Genomic DNA, 26,858 nt, shown 5'->3' with positions numbered 1-26,858 from the left:
CCCTGGTCTCACAATTTTGCCTTCTGCCCTGGACACAAGGCAGGAGTGGTAAGGACAACAGAGAGACCTTCCTGCAGTCAAGCAGCAGGAAGGACACCAGACTTGGCATTTCTAGGGTAAGAAAAAGCTCTTATGGAAACAAACCTCACTGTGTACAAAAGGTTTAATTTTAACAAAGGGTTAAGAGGCTGGGCTGCCCTTCTACAGCCACCAGTGGCTGGGAAGAGTGCTCTGGGGAAACTGCCCACCCCCAGGAGTCTGAAGACTCCTGTCTTCAGACTCCATTCTAGGATGGGGCCTCATCCTGCCCTTTGCAACTGCGTGGCGATTCTCAGTGAGGACCCCCATAACTACCCCCAATAAAAGCACTCAGGCATCCATCTTCACAAAGACCTTGGGGCGGGAAAAGATCCTGATGGCTTCCTCTACCTGCACCAGCTTCCGGTCCAGCTCAGCACGGTGGCCCTGCGCCTTGAGTGAATCTGCCCCAGCAGGCAGCAGCACCAGCTCACGTAGCAACTGGCTCTGGCCTACAAGGGTCCCAGGAACAGTGAGTGCCAGGCAGGGCTTGCATGGTCCCCACTGGGTTCCCCATCCACTCCCCTCCGACCCCTTGCCCACGAACTCACTCTGGAGCAGATTGCTCAGTGTCTCCAGCCTCTGGTTCTCAGGCATGCGAGTGTGGCCAGGGGGCATGGCAGGGTCCGGCTGGCTCTGCTGGCGGGCCTCAGCCTCCCGCCGCCACAGATCCCTGCGTTCCAATAAGCTGCAGACGCACAGGGTCAGAGTTGATGGTCCTAGGGCAGAGGATGCCTCCCACCCTCCAGAGGCACCCTTCACCCTAGGTATTGGGCAGTGGGACCTACTAATGGGGCACGTGGCCCTTCTGCGTGGCATCATAGTGCGCTTGGGCTTGCCGCTGCTGCTCCAGTACTCGAGCCAGGACCTGCAGTGAGCGGGAGTGCCTCCGAGGGGCCCTCTTGGCAGTGCGGGCATTGTGGCTAATGAAGTCCACACCCAGGCCTGGCCCCTGCAGGACACGGCAAGCACGATGGGGTAGACAGCACCGTGATGTGCTCCTGAACCCCTCAAGATCTCTGCCCCCACCCCAGCCCCCACCCATCCTCTCACCTTAGCACTGGGGCCTGGTGGGGTTAGCTGAGGGCTGGGGACACGGGGTGGCGGGAGCCCAGGGCCGCAGCGGGAGTGTGCCCGCAGGAAGTGGGCAGGCTCTGTTCTAGAGGCAGGGCTGGGCTCCTGGAGGGCAGGGCACAGCAGAGGAATCAGTCAAGCTGAAGCCAGGGTCTTAAGCCAGCCATAGAGTGAGCTTCTGTTCCTTATGCCTGTAAGGATACTTCTCTATCTCCAGCCCTATGGGCCTCTTCTCTCTTGAAAGAACACTTCTATCCATGAGCATTTAAATATGTGGGTCTTGGGGCGCCTGGATGGCTCAGTTGGTTGAGCGACTGCCTTCGGCTCAGGTCATGATCCCAGGGTCCTGGGATCGAGCCCCGCATCGGGCTCCCTGCTCGGCGGGAAGCCTGTTTCTCCCTTTCCCACTCCCCCTGCTTGTGTTCCCTCTCTCGCTGTCTCTCTCTCTGTGAAATAAATAAATAAAATCTTTAAAAAAAAATACATGGGTCTCTCACATCTTTAGGAAAACAACAAACCACCCCTCCTCACATTTTTAGGAAAACAACAAACCAGTCCTAGCTCTGGCTACCATTCCCTTTTTCTCTCCTTCCTGACCAAGCTTCCTGTCTCTGTCCCCACCAAGGTCACTCATAACTGGCCTCCAAGCCCTCAAATCCAGGGTCACTTCCCTGGTCTCACTGTCATCAGCCTAATCCTCAATAACTCCTGGGTCTCACTCTTCAGATCCAGGCCTGACTCTCCATCTGTTTCCTGGACATACTCCCAACCCCCTGGGAGTCCCACAAATGCTTCAGTTTCAACAAATTTGCATATGACCTTATTGTCTTTTCTCTCAATCCTGCTCCTCCTTCTGAGGACTCTGGATAGTGATATGGTACTACTATCTACTGAAGAATCCCACCACAGTACCCCTGCCCTTCTCACTGCCCGTAGAAATAAAGGTTGAGGGGCACCTGGGTGACTCAGTCGTTAAGCATCTGCCTTCAGCTCAGGTCATGATCCCAGGGTCCTGGGATCGAGCCCCTCATCGGGCTCCCTGCTTGGCGGGAAGCCTGCTTCTCCTCTGCCTATTGCCCCCGGCCCCACCCACCCCGCTCATGGTCTCTCTCTCATACTCAGACACAAAGAAATAAAGAAAGAAAGAAAGAAAAGAAAGAAAGGAAGGAAGGAAGGTAGGTTGAAAAGTGGATTATGTGATCCTTTATGATGTGGGTCCAGCTGACTTCTTAGCCTAGCCTCATGCTCTTCTCCCCTGTACACAACATCCCACTGCACACACTCCTTCTAGTCTTAGGACTTCTGTGAGGTTCCATCGCAGTAGAATATTCTCTTCCATTCTCCCCTTGCCTAATTCCTGCTTGCCCCTCAGGATCACCCAGCCATTGCCACTTCTGAGGAAACCCCCAGCCTGACTCTGCAGCAAATCAGCTATTTCTTAGCCCCTGTTACCCTAGTCCCCTGTGATTTTCATCCTTCCCCATAACTCAGATCTGAGTATAACTGCCTATCAGTCCACAAGATGAACAATGCTTCTGGCTCTCCAAGGTAGGTACCTGCAGCTGGGCCTTGACCCGGGACTCTACTTTGTCATATTTGGGCGATCGCCACAGAGCCTTCAGGGGCCTGGGCTGGCTCTGCTCCCGGCTGCGCTCCTGCTCACGGAAGCGCCTCTGGATCTCCCTGATCCGCTTCAGGTTCTCCTTCTCATGGTCTTTAGGGTCCTTCCCTGGAAAAAGATGTTGCCAGACTCTACCCTACATAGAGCCCAGGAGATCCAACTCCCACTTGGAGTTCACACACAGGGCCCACACCCTCCCTCCTGCGGAAAGATCTCCCTGACCTCTCCATCTAAGACAGTATACACATCACTACATTCCCTTCCTGACATAGTAATTATCTTCTTCTGTCCTTGATTATTTTCTTACATTTTTACTGTGAAGTACACCAATAATCATCTTGTATATTATATCCATCTCTTCACTTGTTTATCGTTTTTCTAGCACCTACAAGGCGGGCACGCCGTAGGCACTCATCACACAATGTTTCGCTGATGCATGAATTCATTAAGCTGAACTAGGGTTCCTGGGAACAACTTCATTCAGTCCTCTCCCATGAGGAAGTAAGGCATTTTCCCCTCCTTCTATAGTTGGGGAAAATGACACTCAGGGAGGCAAAGCCTGAACCCAGATCTGGGAAGGAGAAGCAATGCGTTTTGGAGAAGCAGCGTTTGACCTCATACTGGCCTCATTGCCCCTTCTGTCTGAACTTACTCTTGGGAGAGGCCCCAGGGCCTAGGGAGATGCCCCCGAGTTGCAGCAGCACTCCCCCGACGCCACGCCGGCCACGCTCCAGGATCTCTCTGGCTCCGGGACCTACGCGGGGGCCGCGCGGAGGGGTGGGGTCCAAATCTAGGTCCGAAGTCAGCAGGTCCAGCTTCAGCGCGTTTCCCTCAAGGCGTCCTTGGGCTGACAAGCCAGACGGGGAGCTCAGTGCGGAGCGCAGTGGTGGAGCGAAGCCAGAACCTCGCTCGGGCCTCGCTCGGGCCTCGCTCGGGCCTCGCCCTGCAGCGCCGCACCCCTCCAACTCACCCGAGGCCGGCCGCCGGTAGTAGTCAGGGCAGAGCGTAGGGTCTGGAGGGATGGGCCCCGAGATGCGGGATGGGCCCTCGCACATGCCGCCGTCGCTGCCCTGCAACGGTGCACCGAGGCCCCTTCCTCAGCCCAGTGCCTCCTCCCCGGTCCTGGGCCCGGATCCTGACCCCAGCGGCGCCCTCCATTCCCGGTCCCCGCCGCGCAGCCCGACCCCTCCAGCGCTCGCTGCCTCCGCTCTTAACCCACTTTCCTGCCCAGTTCGCGACCCCTTCCTCACAACACTCGGGCAAGGAGCTCACCGGAGCAGTTTTGCCGCCAGCTGCTGCAACCCCACGGGCTTGCTGTTGCCAGGCAACAGTAGTTTCCGTCCCCGAGGTCAGGGGCCAAGGCCCCCTGGCGCAAAGCCTTCTGGGGCTTGTAGTTCCAGCTGAGGGGTTGGGGGAGCGGAGCCACCGTCAGGTTCCCTTCCCACCCGCCTGCCCTCGCCGGCGGGTCTTTGGTGTCAGCGCCAGGTCCGCAAGTCCGGCCCCTCGCCCTCCTCCCCGCAAGCAACCTCCGAGGAGGCGCTGACCCCATGCAGCAATGGCCTCAGCCAGGGCTGAGAGACGGCCAGGGGCCCAGGAGAGGACCGCCGCGGGGCCGGCACAGCTCGCGGAGTCGTCCGGTGGCCACGCTCATAACTCTGAGGTGACCGTCAGGCTGTGTAGTCTTCAAACACTTGTCCGGGGCACTCTAGGAGGCCAAACTCTGTGCGACGCCCCCCTAACTGCCAGGACAAGCTCCACGGCAGGGAGGGGCACGGACTGGTGCCCCTCATCTGCATTTGGTGTTTGTCAGGTGTCTCATGACTGATCCCCTGTATCTTTTGCCTGGTGACCAGTTACCTATGTGTCACCTCTAGTGGCCGGTGATGGCAGACCCGTGCCTGGCACCAGCCTATGAGGCCTGCCGGAGCCTGGGTGAGGACAAGTGCCCAACAGGACCAGTCTCAGAACCAGGGCTCCAGGAGGAACAACTCAAGCTGGAGGAAGAGAGGCTCAAGCTAGAGGTGGATTCACTAGAGGAGAGAGGCCCTAGGCCTACGGCCTCCATTGTGAGGACCAGTCATGGTCCGAAGAGGAAGCCTGTCAAGTGAGGGAGCTTTCAGAGGGAAGGAACTGCAGGGCTGGCGGAGGGGGTTGGCTGGGCTCACACTCCTACAGAGTGCATCCTTGCCCGCTGCCACCACCATCACTCCTCACTCCCTCTGTTCCTGAAGAGCCCTGGCATTGGTGGTGGTGGGGGGGGGGGATGTTGGGCATCCAGAGGAGGAGTCTCAAGGCCTTGTAGGGTACTGAGCTCACATGAGCTCTAGTCCGCCGTCCAGCCCAGAATCTCACTGACCAGGAAGGGGATGAGAATCTGGGCCCCAGGTGGTGGAGAGGCAGAGCTATTCCCTATGGTCAGGGAACAGGAGCCAAAGCTGGAGGCTGGCTCCTTAGGCCTCCTGTCCCCCAGCCTCCCAGGGCCTAGCCACCAAGCCCATCCTAGGGCTGAAGCAGAGATACCACAGGGGCTGCCACTGCAGAAGGAGGAGTCAGAGAGTAGCCAGAGTGAGCCCTTACCATCTGCCAAACAGCACAAAAAAGCCAAGAAGCGCAAGAGTCTGGGGGCTCCAGTGCTCCCAGCTCTGGCCAGCACGGTGTCTGCCCCTTCAGAGACCTTGGGGCTGGAGAGTGAGTGACAGCCCCTGGGCCTTCCCTTTTCCTCCTGCCTGATGGAACCCTGACATGGCACAGTGTGGGTGTTCTAGCCCCTGCCCTGCCCCGGGTCTTTGCAGGGAAGTCCCAGCGCCTGCGGCCCCTGTACCAGTACATCAACTACTGCAATCCTGAGCTGAATCAGGCAGGGGAGGGGGACAGGGAAGCTGAGGCAGAGATGGAGCCTGAGTTGGAGCTGGCCCTGGTCCCCGAGGAAGCCGGTGTGGAGCAACTGCAGGCCTTGCTGCCCGTGGCAGGTGAGCTGGCCTCGGGCCTCACCCTGCCTTGCCCCAGTACATCTGTGTCCTCCACCCATGCTCTGGTTCCCCTGGGAGAGGAGGTGGGAGAGGAGCCTGGGTGTTTGCCCAGGCTGGGGGGCAGCAGCCGCCTCAAGGCTGAGGTGGATAAGTCAACCCAGGTGGACATCGACAAGATGCTGAGTGTTTGCGCGGCCCCACTTGTACCTCCGCTCTCTCCTCAGTACAAGTGACTTTCCTGCTCCCCCCCCGCCCCACTCGTGGCTCCCCTTCTCCCAAGTCTGAACCAGAGCAGCAGCCTAGGCCCTGGGGCGCAAGGGAAAATTTGGCCCCTCTCCCTACTTGGGACCTTGGACTTGCTGAAAATAAACATTTTTCCTTTTCTCAGACTTGGTGATTTTGCAAATAAGATGGCTGAAGAGAGGCTGGGAAGGTGGGTGCAGGGTTTGAAGCCTGACTGGTCATCTGGATCACCCAAGAACTTGACAAAAGTACAGGTTCTTGGGCACGACCCCAGACCTAACCAAATCAGAATCTGCAGGGGTGGGGCCTAGTTTTGTGCATTTAAAGGCTCCTCAGGTGAACCTGAAGGTCAGACAGGATAACAGTGTGGATGCAGAGGGAGGTGATAAGGAGAAACTCGGGGCAGAGAAAGGAAAGGGATGGCCAGGTCACGGGAAGCAGCTGCTTGGTTTTGCTGTCTCCCAGGGAAGCCTCCTGCATTTGGTCTGAACTTGAGGGTACAACTCTTAGGATCTCCCATTGAGGTGTGTCAGTTCATTTGCCTGCCCCAAGAGTGGAGTCTTTGGAATGCTTTCCACTTACTGTAGGAGACCACAGCTGGACCAGACTTTGCCTCCAAGGTGGCCCTGCTAATAGAGGCATTGGTGCCTTTTTCCTGGCAGCCAGGGTGTGGTGGTGGGTGTGAATGTTCTCCCTGGAGCCTTGCAGCCAAGTCACTGGATAACTGCTACTTAACAGGCAGCCAGTGCTGGCCATTTTGGAAACCCTCATACCCTGCTGCCTCCTGGTCCTCCTGCATGTCCCTCATATACCTGAAGCATAGGGATCTCCAAATTAAATGAGTAACTTCTCCCTCCAATCTGCTTTTCTTCCCGTGTCCCATCAACACAATGGTTCAAGCCAAAATCCTGGGTGTCACCCCAGGTCCCATCCTGTTCTTTGCTCCTTCTTTGCTCCTACAAGCTAATCAGTATCAAGGCTGGTTTCATGTACCCTCTAGGCTGAGAGCCTCTCAGATCCCACGGTTCACGCCCCTGCCCTGGGCTCCCTGCTCAGCGGGGAGTCTCCTCCCTCTCCCTCTTCCCCTCACCCCACTCCTGCTTTCTCGTTCTGCTCTCTCTCAAATAAATAAAATCCTAAAAAAAAAAAAAACTAACTGAGCTCGACTGCCTCACTTTATGGCTGAGGAAGCAGAGGCCTTGAGGGGGGAATGGCTTCATATGAAATCACACCGTGGGCACCAGAGAGACACTGCCCTTTCCTGAACCCTGCAGATCTGGACCTGAGGACTCTGGCTAAGGCCTGACCCAAGAAGGCCAAGCATCTGCTTTCTGTATGGTCTCCTGGGCTGGAGGTGTGAGCCAGGCCAGCACTGACAAGGAAGCTCTGTTCCTCTCTTCCAACAGGTGACGTAGGAAATACTCAATAATCACCAAAGAAAGTACTGATCTACATTTGCAGGTCTATCTATTTCCTGACAGGTTTATCTAAGCAGGGTGGGTGAGAGTAGCCACAGAAAGGAACAAGTCACTACTATTGTTCCTAAAGGCTCAATCTAGGGGCGCCTCGGTGGCTCAGTTGGTTAAGTGTCTGCCTTCGGCTCAGGTTATGATTCCAGGGTCCTGGGATTGAGCCCCGCATCGGGCTCCCTGCTAGCAGGGAGTCTGCCTCTCCCTCAGCTCATGTTCTCTCTCAAATAAAATCGTAATAAATAAATAAGTAAATAAATAAATTAAAGCTCACTCTACAGGGGAAATGCTGAGTGTAATGCAAGGAGACAGGTTCCACTGAAGAGCAGAGGACCAAGGCTGCGGGACCTCGGTGAGGGGGAAGACCTGCCATTTTGCCCAGGGAAGCAGGGAAGAGGCACCCCTCCAACTGACTCCTGGAGAGTTGGGTGGCCTTCCAAGCAGAGGATATGCCAGGGAAAAGCCTTGCTTATGTGAAAGATGTCAGCCCCATGCAGGAGGGTCATTTAGCATGGCTGAAGCGGAGGCATGGCCACCAGGACAGCAGGGTGGGCGGTTCTGGGAGCAATGAGAAGGGGTGTAGGCAAGCGGGGATCTTGGCCTGGCATTCTGGAGAGGTCACTTGGGCAAGAGTAGGAAGGGCAAAAGGAGGAATGGAGACTGGGGACAGGGAGGTAAGGAGACTGCTGGGCTGATTGCTGATTGCCTGGGTGAGTATGAGGCCTACATTTGGCTGGGGGTTGAGAAATCAGGAATAGGTATTTTGGAAGTTCTTTTCAGTGGCTTGGAAAAATTTAATCTACTCTGACGCAAGGAAGATCCTGAGATTTAGGGAACTGGTCGTGGGAGGTGATGCTGCCTCCCTCCAGGAGGGGGCGCTGCAGGACAAGCCTGGAACCTCATGCAGGCACAGTCACCAGAGGACCAGAACCCTGCTGGCTTCCTTGGCCACAGGCATCTGGGCTACTTCAAGGTGCATCTCCTCCCTGGGACCAACCCAAGAAATATATGATGGTAAAGATGTCTGAGGGATGGCCATGGAGGTAGGCTCTGGGGAGTACCAACAGGAACCCAGGGTCCTCACAAAAGTAGCTCTGTACCAAGCCCACTGCCACCTGCCCGAGGACTTCTGGGAACCTGTCTTTGTAAACAAGGGGTTTGCTGTAGAGCCCCATGAAACTTCGTAAGTGCCATTGTGGGTCAGTAACCTGGCTCTTTCTTAAGTAGGAGCACCTGAGTCATGTACGATGGACACTTGGGCTTTCTTAGTAAATCCCCCAATTTTGGAAGGATCCCATCATCCTCATAACACAGAGGGACTGACCTGGAGCTGATCTGATCATCCCAGGAGGAAGAGAGCAGCCTCTTTCTTTCTTTTCTTCCTTCTTCTTCTTCTTTTTTTTTTTTTAAGTAGGCTCCTCACCCAGCATGCGGGGCCTAGAACTCACAACTCCCAAAATCAAGACTTAAGCTGAGATCAAATATCTGATGCTCAACTGACTGAGCCACCAAGGCACCCCAAGCAGCCTCTTTCTAAACTCTACCAGCATCCTGCCTTGCAGGTTCTCTCTGCAGTCCACCTCCTAGCTGAGGTCTTGCTGAGATTCCTGCTGCAGAGAGAAGCAGTAACCTGGATGGGGGCCTGAGTGGGGAGGGGCAGTGCCTGGGCACTCAGTCTCTGAGATCTGCAAGTGCTGGGGAAAGAGTAGTTCAGAGTCAGGCTCTGTAGTTGGATGACCCTGCAGGCTCCTCCCTGGCTCCATCACTTTTAACTTACAGGAGGCAAGTAACTTTGCCCCCCTCTACGTCACTTTTCTGATCTGAATGAGAATATTAATATTGGTACCCCATAGAGTGGTTTGGATATTAAATGAAATAACATGCATGAAGTGTATTACCGGGGTGGGGCAGCATGCAAGAAGCACATTCCCCAACACTAGCCGCTGCTATTTTCTCACAAGGACAAGGTTTCAACCAGGGCAACACACAGGAAAATTGACTTGGTGACTTCTAGAAAGGGTGCCAAGAGGAAGAGGGAGACTTCCCTGAGCCTTTCTTTCTCTGGCAAGGAGCCCAGGGCAAGGAAGAGAGAGGGAAGTTCAGAGAAGGGAAGAGTTGGGTCCAGGCCTAATCTGGGAAGGCTGGCAGAGGAACAAAGGGGTGTGTGTCCTTTTCCCCCACCCACCTCACTTCTGACATGGTCAAAAGGCAGTCCCAGCATAGAACAGTGAATAAAAGCAAGGCTGGTGACCAGCTGTCTGGGCCAGGCAGTGCTGGGCTGCACCCACTCCATGGGGCAACACGTGGAGCCTTCCTCTAGTTCATTCCATCCAGGTTCCCTGAGACCACTCCTCACTTCCCCTCTCCCAGGGCTCCCCAGAGCCAAATCCATGGTTGCAAGAACAGAACTTTTCCTGACCTCCGGCCCAGGAAGGTCCCAAGCTCTCCCCATCTCCCTGAGACAGCAGGCATGACAGGCACAAATCAGGAAGTCTTGAGTCCTGTTGTCTGAGAAAAGACTTTTTCTTGGACAGCTCCTGGGATTCAGTCGCAAGGGGATAAGCCCACTAGACCGTGATGGATCCAAAGCAGGCCAGAGCTGCTGCGGAGCCACAAGGAAAGAGAAAAATATAAACAATCTACAACAATAAACAAGCCTTTCATTATTAAAGAAACCCAACCTACCAAACAAACAACCAGCAACTGTGACATAGTGTCAGACTTTCTGATTTATTTATTAACACTTATCAGATATTCCAGAACCCTATCTCCTCTCCGCCAAGTCGGGGGCCCTTTTCCCCAGGTCAACAGCCCCTGAGAGTTTACCTAATGAAGAACCCCTCCTCCCTGCCAGGGAAGGGACAGCCTAGAGGCTGGAAGGGCCTGGTCATATGGGAAGGAGGGCAGGTGTGGATCCCTGAGGGATGACTCGACACCCTCACCATTCCTGAGATGCCCTAGCCCAGGAAGGGCATGAAAACGAGGCTTCTTGTCATTTTTCCTCAGGCTGAGGAATCAGCCAAGCTGGGTCCTTGCTACGCTTCCTCACCTAGTTAGGACCACAAATAGGCAAAAGCAGCCTCCAAGTCAAGCTCTGGCTGGCTCTGCTCACCAGTGTGACTATGCAGAGACCAGGGGGCAGCCCCACCCCAGGCACACTGTGCTAGCCCTCAGCTATATCACCACCCTGCAAGTCTGAGGAGCAAATGAGCATTGGAGGGGGCGTTTTCCCAGGGCCACCTTGGGCGTCACCTGGACCCTGCCCAAGATGAAAGACACTATGGCCAAGCCCTCCTGTGCCAGCTTCTGGTCCCTCCCCGGCCCCTCGGCCCCATGGCAGGGAGCCCATATGCAGGCTCACAGGTTATTCCGTTGCAGTGCCTCACAGAGGTTCTGGTTGGCGTCGGGTTCTTCTGTCAGCACCTCCACAGCCTCCCACTCCCCGGATCTGCTCGATCTTTTGATGGCATCCACCACACTCTGCATGTACAGCCCATCCTCAAACGAGGCGGCCATCGAGACAGGGGTGTGGTCCCATGTGCGGCGGTCCCCCTGCCCCTGGAAAGACTGGCGCAGGGCCTGCACCATGTAGACCATGCCCTTCAGGTAGAGCAGCGGGACGTCCTGGGGCCGCTGCTCGGGCAGCCCTGCCCCCACGGCCAGCGAGTCCCTCAGGAGCAGCTCCTCTTGCGTGGCAGAGTTCTTCTGCCCGTATAGGTCCGCTCCTCGGGCAACAAGGCGTCCTGCAGAGCCCACCACCATGACCTCATGCACAAAGGCGCCCGGCATGTTGAAGTTAAGTGTTACCGTGCTGCACACCCCGCCACCCATGAGCATCTGGAAGAAGCAGAAGTCATCACTGGTGACATGCCGGATGCCACGGATGGCCGCGTTCTGCCTCACAAAGGTCTTGAGCAGCCCATGCACCTTCTCAGCTCTCCGGCCGGTCAGGTGGGTCAGCAGGTCCACAATGTAGGTGCCCATGGTGTGCAGGCCCCCACCGCCCATGAGCTCGTCACAGATCCAGCCATAGTTGGGGCTGAGCAGGCTGCCTGAGTAGATGCGGGCATCGCAGATCATTACCGCGCCCACGTAGTGCTCTGCTATCAGCTGCTTCATGCGCACAAAGGCAGGCAGGAAGCGCAGCACGTTCCCCACCAGGCTCATCAGCTGCGGGTAGTAGCGTGAGGCAGTCACCATCCGGAAGGCATCCACTGAGGTTGCTGCCTTCTCGCAAACCACATTCTTCCCAATACCTAAGAACAAAACACACCAGAAAATCTCAAAGTTCCAGGAGATTTTACACTGGGGGAAAATCTTTTCTTGAAGGCACATGAACTCTGAAAAGCCTCCTATTATCAGATGGTGGCCTGGGGCAAGAGGAAAGGCAATGGCTTAGATAAAATTGGTACGCTGTGACTGGGACTGGAGAACAAGTTATAGGCTGGAGAAAGATGAGTAAATTCTTACGGGAAAATGAAAGTTCTTAAGGGAAAATGAAAGGAGTAGAGGCAGAAAGTGCAAACCAGGAATGGGAAGTGAACAGAGGAGGTATCATGGGTAATTTTATGTGCCAACCCGGCTAGGCTGTGGTGTCCATCAAAAACCAGTCTGGACACTGCTGAGAAGGTATTTTTTTTAGATGTGATTAACATTTAAACCAGTAGATTTTGAGTACATCAGATCACCCTCCACAATCTGGGTGGGCCTCATCTAATCAGTTGAAGGTTTGGGGATCGGGGTGGGGAAAGACTGAGGTTCCATGGAGAGGAAGGAATTCTGCCTCCAGACTCAAGTTTGCAACACCAACTCTTGCCGGGATTTCCAACCTGTTGTCCTGCCCTGCAGATTTCAGATCTGTCAGCTCCAACAATCACATGAGCTGATTCCTTAAAATAAACTTCTCCCTCTCTATATATACCTTCACTGGTTCTATTTCTCTGGAGAACACTGCCTAATACACGTGGGCTGGAGAGATGGACATGCCTATGTACTTTTATACATTTATTAGATCATCAGCTCAGGGCAAAAGTATCTAATCTGTGTTCTAGGGGATGGGCTTTGTACTCTCAGTTGTAACTGCAGAAAGGGCTCTAAGATTTCCCAAAGATTGTTCTCTAAAAACACTGGTCCAACACGTTAGTGTAGTCAAAAAGTGAGAAAATGTTTTTTTGGCTGTAGTAGGAGGGGAAGGGGAATAAAAATATGCCTTCTGTCGTCAGGACTGTCCTGAGTATACTGTAGTTGGGATGTACTGAGAGAGCAAAACAAGGCTAGAAAAAGCCCTGGAGAGAGAGAGCTAGAAAACTGAGCAGATTCCATATTAGGAAGCAGAAGGATTGATACTCTTCCATGTTTTAAGATGAAAGCTCATGAGGGTATGAGCAGTCACAAGACACCAACACCGGGATACTCCTGTGAGCTTGGGGTGGTTCAAATGGAAGTCCTACGTTAATACCTCCACAGATGTAGGGGTGAGGAGAAAGCAAGGGGAGAGGTCCTTGCACTCAGGTCTGGCAGGAGATGGCCCTGCAAGGAGAGTAGCACCTGGTTGTTATCATGATCTGCTCTTGGACAGTCTCCAACATCCCCCCTACACATGTGGGATTTTAGGATTAGGTACTGGAGAATCACAGTATTGGGTGACAATTTGGCCCCTTGGCTGCAGAACATTTATGGCTGACCAGGGAAATAATGAAGAAATTAGGTTATCAGACACAAACACCCCATCTGAGGGCTGCAGCTCTGACCAACCCAGAAACTACCCGCTGTAACTCTTCACTGCAGGCATTGGGTGGACACAGCAGCATGGGGCAAAGTGGAGATGGGGTGGGGGGAAAAGGACTCTTGTGACTTCTGGGAGCTTGGTGACGATTAAAACCAGGATAAGAAATCTCTGTTCCATGCCAAGAGAGGTCAGAGAAGGGGGAGAGACCTCCCTTCTTGAGCCCAAACAATAGGAATGCTTTTGAACTTAGGACCCAATAGTATTATCTGTATGGGAGCTAAAGGCCATCTTGAGTTAAACAGGCTCCTGCAGGCCAAATGTACATGATCTTTAACTTTAGAGAACCTGGGTTGTGCTGAAAGACGTATTTATTTAAGTTATCTAGCATTCCTGCTAGGAAGCCAAAGGAGAGATTAGAGAAGCTGGAAACTGGTTTTTGTTAACAGGGAGTGGGATGCTGAATGCTTATTAGCTCAGATTTTTTGGAATGTGAACAAATTTCAAGCTACAACCCTTTCTCCAGCTCATACTCCCCAGATTTCCCAGGACTGGGTGCCCCTGAACACCAGAGGCCCAGAGAGGCTGCCCCAGAACACCTCTTTGTTTCCTATCAGCACAGTGCCGGTTCAGAGCTCTAGGACGACAGCACTCCTGTTAGCCCATCTAGAGGCATGGGACTAGAGAAAGGAGACTTCAAACAGTAGGTAGAGAAGTAGCTCAGGAAGAGCACGACTTTTATGTTTTACAAAATCCAGGAAGTCTATTTGGGGAGGGGGGTACAAAAAAGGTTCTGCTACTAGAAAAAGAAGTTTGAAAGCCAGAAGACTGAATCGCTCTTGCCTACTCTTTCTTGGGTCACACCACCAGACAGGGCATGCACGAGTAGAATTTGTGTGTCAGGCCCTGTGCTCAGCATTGGGGATACAGCACTGGGTTTGGACTTTACTTTCAGAGAACTTATAGTTTAGGGGGAGAGAGAGCCATTAATCAAATTACCATATAAATACATGTAGAACTGTACTTGTGATAAATGCAGTGAAGATGATATAAATGGTAAAATGAGAGCATATACCCCTTGACTGGGGGTGGTCAGAGAAGATGTCCCCAGGGACCAGTGTTCCAGAGATTAAATTATTTGGGCTAGACTCCTTTTTTTTTTTTTTTAAGATTTTTTTTGACAGAGACACAGTGAGAGGGAACACAAGCAGGAGGAGTGGGAGAGGGAGAAGCAGGCTTCCTGAGGAGCAGGGAGCCTCTCACGGGGCTCGATCCCAAAATGCCTGAGCCAAAGGCAGACGCTTAACGACTGAGCCACCCAGGCGCCCCTGGGCTAGACTCTTTGAGTAATAATCTCGTTATGTCACAAGCCCATGGGAAAGGGTTGGCAAATTCAGTGTTTTTCTAATGAAGCACACTAGTGCCAAGAACTGGGCACAGAAACCTTTTGGTGACAGATTTTTTTTTTTTTTTTTGAGAGAGAGAGAGAGAGAAACAGCATGAGAGAGGAGAGGGTCAGAGGGAGAAGCAGGCTCCCCACTGAGCCAGGAGCCCGATGTGGGACTTGATCTCAGGACTCCAGGATTATGACCTGAGCCGAAGGCAGTCGCTTAACCAACTGAGCCACCCAGGTGCCCTTTTAGTGACAGATTTAAGAAAACATTCAACTGTGGCAAAAATGTTGGAGCATTTTGCACGCTAGAATACATTTTCCTGAACCACTTCTAAGCTGAGAAATAAAACATGTTAGGGTCCCTCCCTCTCCTTTAAGGAACTCATAGAAAAGCTTTAAGGATGACACTGGAGGTGAAAGAAGATTAAAAAAAAAAGGGGGTCAAACAGAAGTAGAAAATAAGATGCCACAAAAAGAGCTGTGATATGAAAAGAACACCTCTGAAGGCTAAGTCCAAGAATGAGTTTTGGGAAACCACCAATAAGAGTGAGGGCAAGAAACAATCTTTATGGAGGCACCTGGTGCCTAAGGTGGCTAGCAACCCAGTTGGCTAAGTGTCTGCCTTCGGCTCAGGTCATGATCCCAGGGTCTTGGGATCGAGCCCCACATTGGGCTCCCTTCTCCGTGGGAAGCCTGCTTCTCCCTCTCCCACTCCCTCTTCTGCTCCCCGCTGGCTTGTGCTCTCTTGCTCACTCTCTCTCTCTAATAAATAGATAAAATCTTAAAAAAAGAAAAAACCTTTATGGCCTCACAGGTGAGGTAACATCTAAAGATGTAACAAGCCAAGGAAAATGTAATTTTTCCTACAGCACTGAGACGTAATGAGATGTAATCCTAATGTTCCTGGGCCTTGATTTCTTTCACTGAAAAGGAAGATGCTGGATTAGAATCAGTGGTTCTCAGTCCGTAGTGTGCATCAGAATCACCTAGAAGGCTTCTTCAACCACAGACTGCTATGCCTTACCTACAGAGATTCAGAATGTCTAGGACGGGTCCTGAGAATCTGGATTTTTTATTTTTTTATTTTTTTTAAGATTTTATTTATTTATTTGAGAGAGAGAGAATGAAAGATAGAGAGCATGAGAGGGGGGAGGGTCAGAGGGAGAAGCAGACTCCCTGCTGAGCAGGGAGCCCGATGTGGGACTCAATCCCGGGACTCCAGGATCATGACCTGAGCCGAAGGCAGTCGCTTAACCATCTGAGCCACCCAGGCGCCCGAGAATCTGGATTTATAACAAGTTCCCACATGATGCTGATGCTGCTGGTGTGAGAATCACATTCTGAGAACCACTGGACTGGAGGCTCTCTCCAGAGAGCCCGCAGGCCTGACATTTCTACGATTTTATGCATGTGAATGCCAGGAGAAAATACAGTACTACTGACCAGTATGAAAAACTTTAGGAGAATATATAGTCTGTCATTTTTTTTTTTCCTAATGTAATCTCTACATCCAATGTGGGGCTCCAACTCACGACCCCGGGATCAAAAGTGGCATGCTCTCCTGACTGAGCCAGCCAGGCGCCCCATTGTCATATATGTCTTCATAGCTGCAAATCTCTTATCGGTATTTCTCAGTCTCTAAGATTTATCTTTTATAATGCTTAGCATAGCATAATGCAAGGAGGATCCTTAACTAAATAGTCTTTAGATGACTGTGATAAATTTCTCACAGGTTCAAGATCTGATCTGATCAAAGCTGATCTAGAATTAAGAGTATGTCTTAAGTATTACTTAGCTATATAGCTAAGTAATTGTATCTTCCCCCCCTAGCTTTAAAGACTTGAGGATTATGCTCTCTGTCTTCTCTGCATTGGGAGCAGCTCTCCTGCCACAGCCCCTCATCCCCTGAAAATGTCCACCTGTGCAAGGGTGTCCCCAACTCCTTCTTGGTTAGGAGCGCCTCTCATGTGTTGAGCTGATCACTGTCTGCAACAGTATTAACCACCGGCGACAATGACAGATGAGAGCCTCGGCAGCTTGGCAGCCCCACGGCCCCTGGCCTTACTTATTCCTAGCTACAGCTTCTGAACCAGCACCATTTCAAGGGATATCGACACAACAGCCAAATTCATTGGGGCTGGGGCTGCCATGGTAGGCATAGCTGGCCCTGGAGCTGGAACTGGGGCTGTGCTTGGGAGCCTCATCACTGGTTATGCCAGGAACCCTTGAAGCAACAATTCTCCTCCTACGCCATTCTGGGTTTTACCCTCTTGGGGGCCTTAGGGCTCTTTTGCATGATGGTGGCCTTTCTCATCCTCTTCATCACGTGAGGAGCCTTCTCCACCTCCCATTGGTCTTTTGCCTGTGTCTCATCTGCCCTGTATGTTCCTTTTCCTATACCTACCCAGGCAGTCTGGGGAAAGTGGTTGGCTCAGGGTTTGACAGAGGGAAGACAAATAAATACTGTAGTAGTAAGAAAAACTTAAAAGATTTATTTATTTGAGAGAGAAAGAGAAAAAGCATGCACATGAGCGGGGGGTGGGGGGCTGGACAGAGGGAGAGAGATAAATCTCGAGCAGATTCCCTGCTGAGCGCAGAGCCTTGATCTAACCATGAGTGTATGACCTGAGCTGAAACCAAGAGTCAGATGTTCAACCAACTGAGCCACTCAGGTGCCCAGAAAATTTTTTTATTTATTTGACAGAGAGAGACAGCAGGAGAGGGAACACAAGCAGGGGGGCGCCGGAGAGGGAGAAGCAGGCTCTCTGCTGAGCAGGGAGCCCGACATGGGGCTCGATCCCAGGATGCCGGGATCACGACCTGAGCCAAAGGCAGATACCAAACAACTGAGCCACCCAGGTGCCCCACTAGCCTGTATCCTCAATGAACAAGAGACACAGATCCAGTAACAGGGAAACCAAAAAAAAAAAGCGGGGGTGAGATCTATGTGGGAAAAACACAGAAAAATATACTCTCATGCATATATAAAGAGACTCATACATGGGAATACACTGTTAGGTGAAATGGCAGTGAGAGTCTTTTGGGATACTGACTCTGAGGACTTTTAAATATGCTGCACATTTTTGCAATTATCAGTGCATGTGCTGGTCCTGTCTCCCATCTAGGCTGTGTACAAGAACCAGACACTTCCAGAGTTTTATAGGTGGGAAGAATGGGCCCTGCTTTCAAGGCATTAATTTAAACATGGTTCACCAACCTACAGAAAAGTTTTTCATATCTGAGATGACTCAGAATGCTTAGTTTCATTTGTACACTACATTCAACTCAGTGAACACTTATTTAATGAATATCCAGAGGAGAATGCTATTATTTATTTATTTTTAAAATGAATTTAACTTAGGGGCAACTCACTGGCTCAGTTGGAAGAGCATACAACTCTTGATCTCAGGGTTGTGAATTCAAGCCCCACATTGGGTATAGAGATTGCTTAAAAATAAAATCTTGACAAATAAAATGAATTTAACTTAAACAAATCTGCTCTTCTGCTTCAGACAACAGGAAGTCCCTTGTGTTGTAATGCCAATGTCTTTCTTGGTCAGCATTTGGAAGCAGTCATACATATATCATGCTGGAAAGGCCAAAAGGGGCAGGAATTGGGACCCCCTATTTAACAGGAGTCCAGAGAGTTTGAAAGAGATAGAAATAAGATTACATCAGATCACAAGGTCTGATGTTGGGCACCTGGCTGGCTCAGAGGGTGGAGTGTGCCACTCTTGATCTCTGGGTTGTGAGTTTGAGCCCCACACTGGGTGTAGAGATTACTTAAAAAATAAAACCTTAGGCTGCCGCTGGTGCTGGGGCCCGAGGAGGGACGCGCCAGAGCGGGGCCGCCGGGACTGAGCGAGCGACAGACGCGCCACCCGCCGACGCTGCAGCCGCTTGGGGTCCGCACGGACCCTCTGCCTGAGTACAGAATGAGCCAAGGGGATTCAAACCCAGCAGCTATTCCACATGCAGCAGAAGATATTCAAGGAGATGACAGATGGATGTCTCAGCACAACAGATTTGTCCTGGACTGTGAAGACAAAGAGCCTGATGTACTGTTTGTGGGGGATTCCGTGGTGCAGTTAATGCAGCAATATGAGATATGGCGAGAACTTTCTTCCCCACTTCATGCACTGAATTTTGGAATTGGGGGAGATACAACAAGACATGTTTTGTGGAGACTAAAGAATGAGAACTGGAGAATATTAAAGCTAAGGTCATTGTTGTCTGGGTAGGAACAAACAACCATGAAAATACAGCAGAAGAAGTAGCAGGTGGAATCGAGGCCATCATCCAACTTATTAACACAAGGCAGCCACAGGCCAAAATCATTGTATTGGGTTTGTTACCTCGAGGTGAGAAGCCCAACCCGTTGAGGCAAAAGAATGCCAAGGTGAACAAGCTCCTCAAGGTTTCCCTGCCGAAGCTCACCAACGTCCAGCTCCTGGACACAGACGGGGGCTTCGTGCACTCGGACGGTGCCATCTCCTGCCACGACATGTTTGATTTTCTGCACCTCACGGGAGGGGGCTACGCCAAGATCTGCAAACCCCTGCATGAACTGATCATGCAGTTGTTGGAGGAGACCCCTGAGGAGAAACAAACCACCATCGCCTGACTGGCTCCCATCAGTGTTACTTGCACCCCAGCTTCCTCAGATCAGTTATATCACTGGCACTACAGAATCCTTCTCTTTCCTAAGGCACTTTGCATTGTAGAATGTTCCTGGATGTTCATATCTAGTGTTTGAAGGGGAGGAGGGATTTAAACTGGTCCTGTACATAGAAGGTTGGTTTGACACAGGAGACAAATTAGCCAAGGAAGATTGTTGTTTAAATTCGTTTGAAACCAGAAGGGGACTTTTTAGTTGTATGTGTGGCACACTCATTGAATTATCACAGTTTTTCCTAGGACAACATCGAGACTAAGGACGGAACAAAATGAAGATTTTTTTTTTCATGGCCTTTCTTTCTATGGATTATGTCATATAGAGTAACGATCAGGATCCACACCTACTTGGTTTTAATACAGATGTCTTTTCCAGTTTTTAAAGTTCATAATTTAGCCCTTTGTTTTTAGTTTGCTTTACTCCTATGTATTCGCAACATTTTCTTAACATACAGCATCAGATTGAACGTGCTTGTGATTCAGATATAGGAGATGCTATGGTTAACAAGTGAATTTGTTCCACTCTCTTAATCTTTCCCATGTTTAGCAGTAGAAGAAAGGTTTTGCCCCATTTGGGGGACTCTATGGAGGGTATTATTTTTATGCTGCTGAATATCATGTCTATAATAGACCCACGCATGCAGCCTTTCCTCCCTATTTCCCCTCATCCCCTCTTTGTTTTTTGGGGGGGGGTCCTTGTTGACATTACAGGCTTTTAACACATTTTTGACCTAGGAGCTCTGTTGCTGGAAGTGTAAGTCCCCAGCCAGTTACTCTCATGATGATAGTACTGATGTGCAGCTCATTCTCGTGTGGTGCTCTGTGCGTAGTCTCTGTAGTGCTGTCCAGGTTCGGAGTTCTGGTTTGGTTTGGTTTGTTTTTCCCTCAAGATGTTTTACACTTTCCTCTTTTGGAAAAAAAAAAAAAAAGGCAACCAGAACTCTATTTCCCATTCCATAAGCCCTGACATTATTTCAAGTTTTATAGTATCTTAGGGTGTATATTTTATTTTTTTATTGGCTTAGTTTTTAAAATTATATCAGTCCAGAAAAATTTGGCCTTTTTCATGAGGAAACAAATGGAGCTGCTCTTCAGAATAGGCATTCTACCGTGATCCCACCATTTTAGTGGAAAAGAACTAGGTTGGTTTGACTTTCAGGGTCTGAGGATTTCTTTCGAAAGAGCTCTTTATAATCTTAATGTTTTGCTTGAGCTTTAAGAACGGCCATTTTAAAAATAATGCGACAGTACATGGTTTATTGTTCAGTATACCTTTGGAATATGTACAAACTGGATCTACAAACAAATATTTTAAACTGGACCAGGTGGGTATTGGAGTAACCTATTAAAATGTGCTCTGCACTGATTCTGCTTAACATTCAAGTTCAGCGACTAAGGAATATGTTCGATGTTCTGCTTGCAAGGCAAGTGTCAGTGCTTTTGTGAGTTGGAGGGGGTTGCTGATTTGTGTAAGAGCCACCTCTGATTGAGAGGGATAGAACTTGGGCTGATGTTTTTCTTGTGAAATGTCTTTCTAGGAATTTTTTTGGTCTTATTTTTAGTCCTTTTTTTTTTTTAATACATTTCTGAATGTATCATGTCTTCACTAATGACAGAAAGTACATGTGATGTTTACTAGACTCGTTTCTCACATTAAGGTTCCCTCTCTTTTTAGGAGCCCAGATTCTTGAGTTTATCAGGACAGGTTTTTTCCTTAGCTGAGGCATAGTTCTAAGGAGGGCAGAGAAGTTTGTGTGTAAAAAGACCGATTCTTATCCAGGTCTTTTTCCATTTGTCAGAGGGCGGGAGTATCGTCCAAACAAACCCGTTAGGTTATTCCTGCAGCATGCGCTTTTAGCTTCCCTCCTAAGGATGAAATAGCCCTTTGTGAGCTGGCCTTCAGCTCCTTTGCTTATGTGTGTAAACCTCGGGTGTTACTACATTTTAATACCTACCAGAGCTATTTGAGCAATAGTATTTGAACCACTGGCCTTTTAAATAAAAGTCTGACCCATTGCTAATGTGCAAAAAAATAAAAAAATAAAAAAAAATAAAACCTTAAAAAAAAATTAGGGTCTGATGTAAAGTTCAGTACGGTGTTCTGTCTACAGCAGTTCCTACACTCACACCCAGTACTTTGGGAAAACTGGAGGAGTTCTCTCCTGGCCATTTCCACATGTGCTTAAGTCAAGTGAGAATCCTCAATTAAAAAAAAACAAAAAAACAAAACAAAAAAAACGTGAGGGGCACCTGGGTAGCGCAGTTGGTTAAATGTGGGACTCTTGATTTCAGCTCGTCATGACCTCATGGGTCATGAGATCGAGCCTTGCGTAGGACTCCGTGCTCAGCACGTGACCCCAGTGCGGGGTGTCTGTTTGGGATTCTCTCTCCCTCTGCCCCTCCCCCCACCCCATGTTCTCGTGCTCTCTCTCTCGAATAAATGAACAAATCTTTAAAAAAGTGAAAGGACACAGGGAGTGAACTTCATGGTCACAATATGCTCAGCAACTCCTTTGGGGTTTGAGTGCAAGTACCTGAGGGGAGGTCCAGCTGACATGAGCTCTCCCAGACCCACCAACCTGACCCTGGGCCTGTGTGCCTATAATAGACCAAGGACTCTCATTCACACCCTCTACCTCCTAACAACAGAGATGCTGAGAAAAGACAGCCAACCCTGCTTCACCAGGGCTGAGACATAAGATCCCACAAGTCTCTGGTCATCCCTGTCCTTCCTGTTTATATGAAAAGCAAGTCCAGCGTTTTCCTGTACCAGTAATCAGAAAACAGCAGGTTTTTGGCCAAAAAACCCTGGGGTTTCCTCTTTTTTCCTACACAGCTTAGCGATGGTTTCTGTGGGAACCCTAGAATCTAAGAAGACTGAGAGCCTCTAGAACACTGCCTCTGGATTACCTGGCCTCACCAGCCTGCATTCATGCCACAGGATGGCAAGAAATCAAATGACTACGGTAGCTTGATCCCCTTGCACTAGCCCTCTGTTAAAGTGTTGGCTTAGACCTACTTCTAAACTAAATCTGAAAGCCATTACCTGCCCTCCTAAGAATCTAGTGACTAGCTCCAGTGTCACACATCTTTAGACACTGCTCTCTGAAAAAGACAAACCATCTACAATATTTGGCCAAATCAACCACCAGACTCATGTTCTTGCTCACTCCAACGAGCATTTATCTTTACCAACACACTGGGCCAGAGGTGACAGACATTCTTTTCTCCTCAGAACAAGGGAGACAAGTAGCAGAAGCTTGGACTCTCCACCATGGTAGTGGCCAAGAGTGGTCAAGCCTGATGGCATACCAGCTCCTGGGCCCCGAGATCTCTGACTGCATCAGAGAAATACTTTGTTCCTATCACCTTACATAAAACAACTTCTCTGTCAATTAATTATATGCCACCTGAATTGTTACCTAAGTCTTTTCTTTTCTACTTTGTAATGTGTGTGATCTCTAGTCTCTTCAACTGAACTGTGAAATCTGAAGGTAGGCAGGGCTCTGATCCAACACTGCTTTGAATGTACAGAAAGACATCCAGACAGTGCCTGGCACAGAGGAGGCATTAAAAAAAAAAAGTAACTGCTGGATGAATATTTACTGGCTTGTTTTCCTATTCAATTTGATTCTGATTTACATAAGAAAAAGAAAAAAAAGTCACCTACAGTTGACAGGGAAGAAAAGCCCAAAAGAAATTGCAGAACACCTCAGTAAGCCCTGCCCTGTCTACTGTTTCCCAAGGGGGCAGAGATGTGAGCAGGCAGACCTGTGGACCCTAGCAGAGAGCCTTCCTGCCTTCCGGCACACAAGATTGCAAAATTTGGCAGGAAGGGTGTGCGCTCTATCTAGCGAAGGACTGACAAAACATGGGAAATGGCAGCCTTGCTACACACCATCCTCTCCTCTGAGGTGCTATGTGCCACGGAAATGGAAGAACAAACATGTCAGTCACAATCAATTTCCTACTGCCCAAGTCTCTGAACTCTGACTTCAAATAGGCCAACTTTACATTGCATGAAATGTCTGTGTTTTGCCAAAGCGAGTACCACACTGCACGACATGTAATAATCTCTAGCCCGTGACAGGCCACCTCTTAAGGCGTTTGCTTCATTTTTGCTCAGGGAGTTACTTATGGAGGTGAGGAAGGCTGGAGCATTTCTTCCCACAGCTGTAACACGCCCCCAGTGTGCCCTCCCCAGCACAGAGGAGAGCAGTGACACACAAGGACCACCCAGAGGGAGACACAGCCTGCCCTTGCTATGGCCTGACTGTCCATACCTAGAGCCTTCACAGATATTTGCCGGGTCAGTGGAGGGGGGATATTGATGCACACAAGATCCACGTCTTGATGCAGCAAGACATCATCGGTCCGGCTGGTGTAGAAGGTGATGTTCATCTCCTCGGCAAGCTGCTTTGCCTCCTCCTCAGTCTTCCCCCACAGGGCCTCCACGGTGAACCCTTCTGCCCTCAGCAGTGGGACCAGAACCCGGGCGGAGCTGCCGGTCCCAAACACGCCCACTCCTGGGAGCATCTTCATGCCGGTTTCTCTGTTCACCAACTCATCTCCTCACAAGAGCCTCCAGCATGAATACGACCTTCCCACAGTCCTGGTCAAATATGGCTCCTGGAACAGCAAGCATTATACTGGCTATTAGTGGATGGCACACTCAGCTGAGGCTACCTTCTGGACTTATTTGGAAGCAACAAGTTCTCTGCCACAAAAGCACAAATGCAATACTGCTCCAAAATGAAAACCTGCAAAACCTTTTCCCATGGAGACTTAAGGATATTAGCAATATCCATCTACTGGAAGAAGAATGAAAAACGAGTAAAGCTGAGTTCCCAAATCTCTGTTCTGTTCTGTCCCTTAATGTTTTGTGTGACTCTGGTCCAATCACTTAACCATCAGGGTCATAACTGTAAAAGTTCATGATTCTATGATATTATATTGGAAAAAGGAAAAGAGGGGAAACAAAAACCAGTACAAGTTGGAAGAAAACTACCTAGGTGCTATGCAGATTATAATTTAAAATTTCATGGTAGAAAGCAGAGGCAAGTATTCATTATAAACAAAAAATAACCAAAAAAAAAAAAAAAATGTTTTCAACTACCAAACTAGCAACAATAACAGGAAGTTTAAAATGTTATTTTTTGTATAAAGATACTCAGTCCAACATTGGCTATGCTAAGTGAAAAACTGGGAAACAATCTAGATGTTCAATAACAGTAATGGGGGGCGCCTGGGTGGCTCAGATGGTTAAGCGTCCGCCTTCGGCTCAGGTCATGATCCCAGGGTCCTGGGATCAAGTCCCGCATCGGGCTCCCTGCTCCTTGGGAGCCTGCTTCTCCCTCTGCCTCTCTCTCTCTCTCTCTCTCTGTCTCTCATGAATAAATAAATAAAATCTTTAAAAGCAAAACAAAACAGTAATGGGTAAGATAAATAACACTGTGAAGCAGCTGAAAACCGGGGGAGTAGAATGCCCTCAATGACCTGAAAGACATCACCATATATTCATTGAAAACGGGGAAAACAAAACAATAGAGGAAGTATGATATCCATTTTTTTAAAGCACAAAAGAAGTATATGTAACAAAAACTAATGATGTAATGTATGGTGATTAACATAACATAATAAAAAAAAGTATATGTGAATGAGAATATACAAGGGTATCTATAATATTATTTGTAAGCATATTTTACACATGACATTAGAAGGACCAGAATACACCTGAATTTCATAATGATTACTCAAATTGATGGGATTATAGATGATTTTTCTTTTTCAAACTGCCCAATTTTCTACAATGAATTGTGGTTTTTCATTCTGATCACAGGGTTATCAAATGAAATAAAGGGGCTCCTGGGTGGCTCAGTTAGTTAAGTGTCTGCCTTTGGCTCAGGTCATGGATCTTGGGGTCCCGGGATCGAGCCTCGAGTCAGGCTCCCTGCTCAGCGGAGAGTCAGCTTCTCCCTCTCCCACTGCCCCTCCCCCTAGCTCGTGCTCTCTCTCTCTCTCTCAAATAAATAAAATCTTAAAAAAAATAAATGAAACAAAGAACAAAACTAAAGTCTGGACATTGAGGACGGCATGTGACGCAATGAGCACTGGGTATTACATAAGACTGATGAATCACAGGCCTATACCTCTGAAACCAATAATACATTATATATTAATTAATTGAATTTAAATGAAAAAAGTTAAAAAAAATTAACAAAACAAACAAAACAACAACAAAAAACTAACAAAAGTCAGCCTGGAAACCAAGATGAGATTTGGGTGTGCTCAGGGTTACCCAGTTTCCCCCTACAGCAGCCCATGTGCTAAACCAGGGGTCTCCACTCTGGCTGTGTGTTAGGTACCAGTAACTCCAGACCCACTGAGTCAGATTATAGGGATGAGGCTGTGTCACTATCATTTTCTTCTCAAGTTTAATTCTTTTTTGTGTGTCTGTGGTAAAATACACATAAAATTTACTATCTTAAACATTTTTAAGTGTACAGGTTCAGTGATATGAAATACACTCAGATTGTGCACCATCTACCTCCAAAAAATCTTCATCTTGCAAACTGAAACTCCATACCCATTAAACACTAATTCCTCATCCCAATCCCTCTTGCCAGCCCCTGGCAACCACCATTCAACTTTCTTGTTGTCTTTAAAAAATATATATATATTTTTAAGTAACCTCTACACCCAGCATGGGGCTGGAACTCATGACCCCAAGATCAAGAGTGACACGCTCTGAGCCAGCCAGGAGTTCCTATGTTCTGTTTTCTGTTGCCATGAATCAGACTATACTCTAGGTACTTCGCAGAAGGGGAATCATACAGTATTTGTCTTTTTGTGATTGGCTTATTTCACTTAGTATAACGTCTTCAAAGTTCATCTATGTTGAAGCATGTGTCAGAATTTCCTCCCCTTTAAGGTCAAATAATATTCCATTCCATGTATATACCATATTTTGTTTATTCATTTATCTGTACACAGACACTTGGGTTGTTTCCATGTTTTAGCTATTGTAAATAATGCTGCTATTAACATGGGTGTTCAAATCTCTCTTCAAGAACCCCCCCCCCACTTTTAAGACTCTGCTTTCAATTCCTTTGGGTATATACCTGGAAGTAGAATTGCTAGATCATATGATAGATTTTTATTTATTATTTTAAAAAATATTTTATTTATTTATCTGGCAGAGAGAGAGCAAAGCAGGGGGAGCAGCAGGTAGAGGGGAGAAGCAGGCTCCCTGCTGAGGAAGGAGCCTGATGAGAGACTCGATCCCAGGACCCTGGGATCATGACCTGAGTCAAAAGCAGACACATAACCGACTAAACCACCCAGCCATCCCCATATGGTAGATTTTTAATTTTTTGAGGAACCACTACACTGTTTTCCACTGGGTCTGTACCACTTGAAATAATTTTATAAATACTTTCTAGTTCCTTAGTCTCCCAATTACCTTTAAAAAATCTTGGGTGCCTGGGGGGCTCAGTGAAGTGTCTGCCTTCAGCTCATTCAGCTCAGGTTATGATCCCAGGGTCCTGGGATCAAGTCCTGCACAGGGCTCCCTGTTCCGCAGGGAGCTTGCTTCTCCCTCTGCCTCTCTCTC

At 49.3% G+C, this 26,858-nt stretch overlaps 3 protein-coding genes and 2 pseudogenes across 6 annotated transcripts in view; 3 read left to right on the top strand and 2 right to left on the bottom strand.

The window, feature by feature from the left end:
- Nucleotides 1-58: 58 nt before the first annotated feature.
- Nucleotides 59-10,052, bottom strand: ENKD1 (enkurin domain containing 1). The gene is made up of 8 exons (XM_073880120.1): nucleotides 9,874-10,052; nucleotides 3,744-3,843; nucleotides 3,426-3,620; nucleotides 2,709-2,881; nucleotides 1,132-1,257; nucleotides 867-1,030; nucleotides 630-766; nucleotides 59-530 (listed from the first exon to the last, which is right to left on the bottom strand). The coding sequence occupies exons 1-8, from the start codon at nucleotides 9,904-9,906 to the stop codon at nucleotides 370-372; spliced, it is 1,089 nt and encodes a 362-aa protein (XP_073736221.1). The 5' UTR covers nucleotides 9,907-10,052; the 3' UTR covers nucleotides 59-369.
- On the top strand, nucleotides 4,085-6,108 carry CUNH16orf86 (chromosome unknown C16orf86 homolog). 2 transcript variants are annotated; one of them, XM_073880122.1, is made up of 4 exons: nucleotides 4,085-4,433; nucleotides 4,648-4,877; nucleotides 5,244-5,461; nucleotides 5,566-6,108. In XM_073880122.1, exons 1-4 carry the CDS (start codon nucleotides 4,329-4,331, stop codon nucleotides 5,973-5,975), a joined length of 963 nt encoding a protein of 320 aa, XP_073736223.1. In that variant the 5' UTR covers nucleotides 4,085-4,328; the 3' UTR covers nucleotides 5,976-6,108. The 2 variants fall into 2 exon arrangements, with proteins under 2 accessions (XP_073736223.1, XP_073736222.1); XM_073880121.1 differs by having other exon boundaries at nucleotides 5,539-6,108.
- Nucleotides 10,053-10,170: 118 nt separating the features above from the next.
- The window catches only part of GFOD2 (Gfo/Idh/MocA-like oxidoreductase domain containing 2), a 44,216-nt gene continuing 27,528 nt past the window's right edge, over nucleotides 10,171-26,858 (bottom strand). For 2 of the 3 annotated variants that reach the window (XM_025889024.2, XM_025889025.2), the window contains exons 2-3: nucleotides 23,530-23,875; nucleotides 10,171-11,710 (exon numbers count right to left, since the gene is read on the bottom strand). In XM_025889024.2, the coding sequence (XP_025744809.1) occupies nucleotides 10,812-11,710; nucleotides 23,530-23,788 (1,158 nt within the window). In that variant the 5' untranslated portion in view covers nucleotides 23,789-23,875 and the 3' untranslated portion in view covers nucleotides 10,171-10,811. The remainder of the gene's footprint in view (nucleotides 11,711-23,529; nucleotides 23,876-26,858) is intronic. The other variant, XM_025889027.2, reaches the window with a different exon arrangement.
- On the top strand, nucleotides 13,854-16,902 carry LOC112836881 (ATP synthase F(0) complex subunit C2, mitochondrial pseudogene; annotated as a pseudogene).
- On the top strand, nucleotides 18,377-21,302 carry LOC112836978 (platelet-activating factor acetylhydrolase IB subunit alpha2 pseudogene; annotated as a pseudogene).

Source organism: Callorhinus ursinus, unplaced genomic scaffold (genome assembly GCF_003265705.2).
Source record: "Callorhinus ursinus isolate GAN/ISIS: 27379988/994484 unplaced genomic scaffold, GSC_fseal_2.0 scaffold37, whole genome shotgun sequence".
Lineage (NCBI taxonomy): Eukaryota > Metazoa > Chordata > Mammalia > Carnivora > Otariidae > Callorhinus > Callorhinus ursinus.
This window is presented reverse-complemented; position numbering and strand designations above follow the sequence as displayed.

Coding starts and splice junctions, on each gene's coding strand:
- ENKD1 (XM_073880120.1), bottom strand. CDS start 9,906: ATGGGGAGAGCTTGGGACCTTCCTGGGCCGGAG. Junction 1,258..2,708: donor GGGTCAAGGCCCAGCTGCAG/GTACCTACCTTG, acceptor CCTGCCCTCCAG/GAGCCCAGCCCTGCCTCTAG. Junction 767..866: donor AAGGGCCACGTGCCCCATTA/GTAGGTCCCACT, acceptor GTGCGTCTGCAG/CTTATTGGAACGCAGGGATC.
- CUNH16orf86 (XM_073880121.1), top strand. CDS start 4,329: ATGGCCTCAGCCAGGGCTGAGAGACGGCCAGGGGCCCAGGAGAGGACC. Junction 4,434..4,647: donor GCCACGCTCATAACTCTGAG/GTGACCGTCAGG, acceptor TGTCACCTCTAG/TGGCCGGTGATGGCAGACCC. Junction 4,878..5,243: donor CCGAAGAGGAAGCCTGTCAA/GTGAGGGAGCTT, acceptor CCTGTCCCCCAG/CCTCCCAGGGCCTAGCCACC.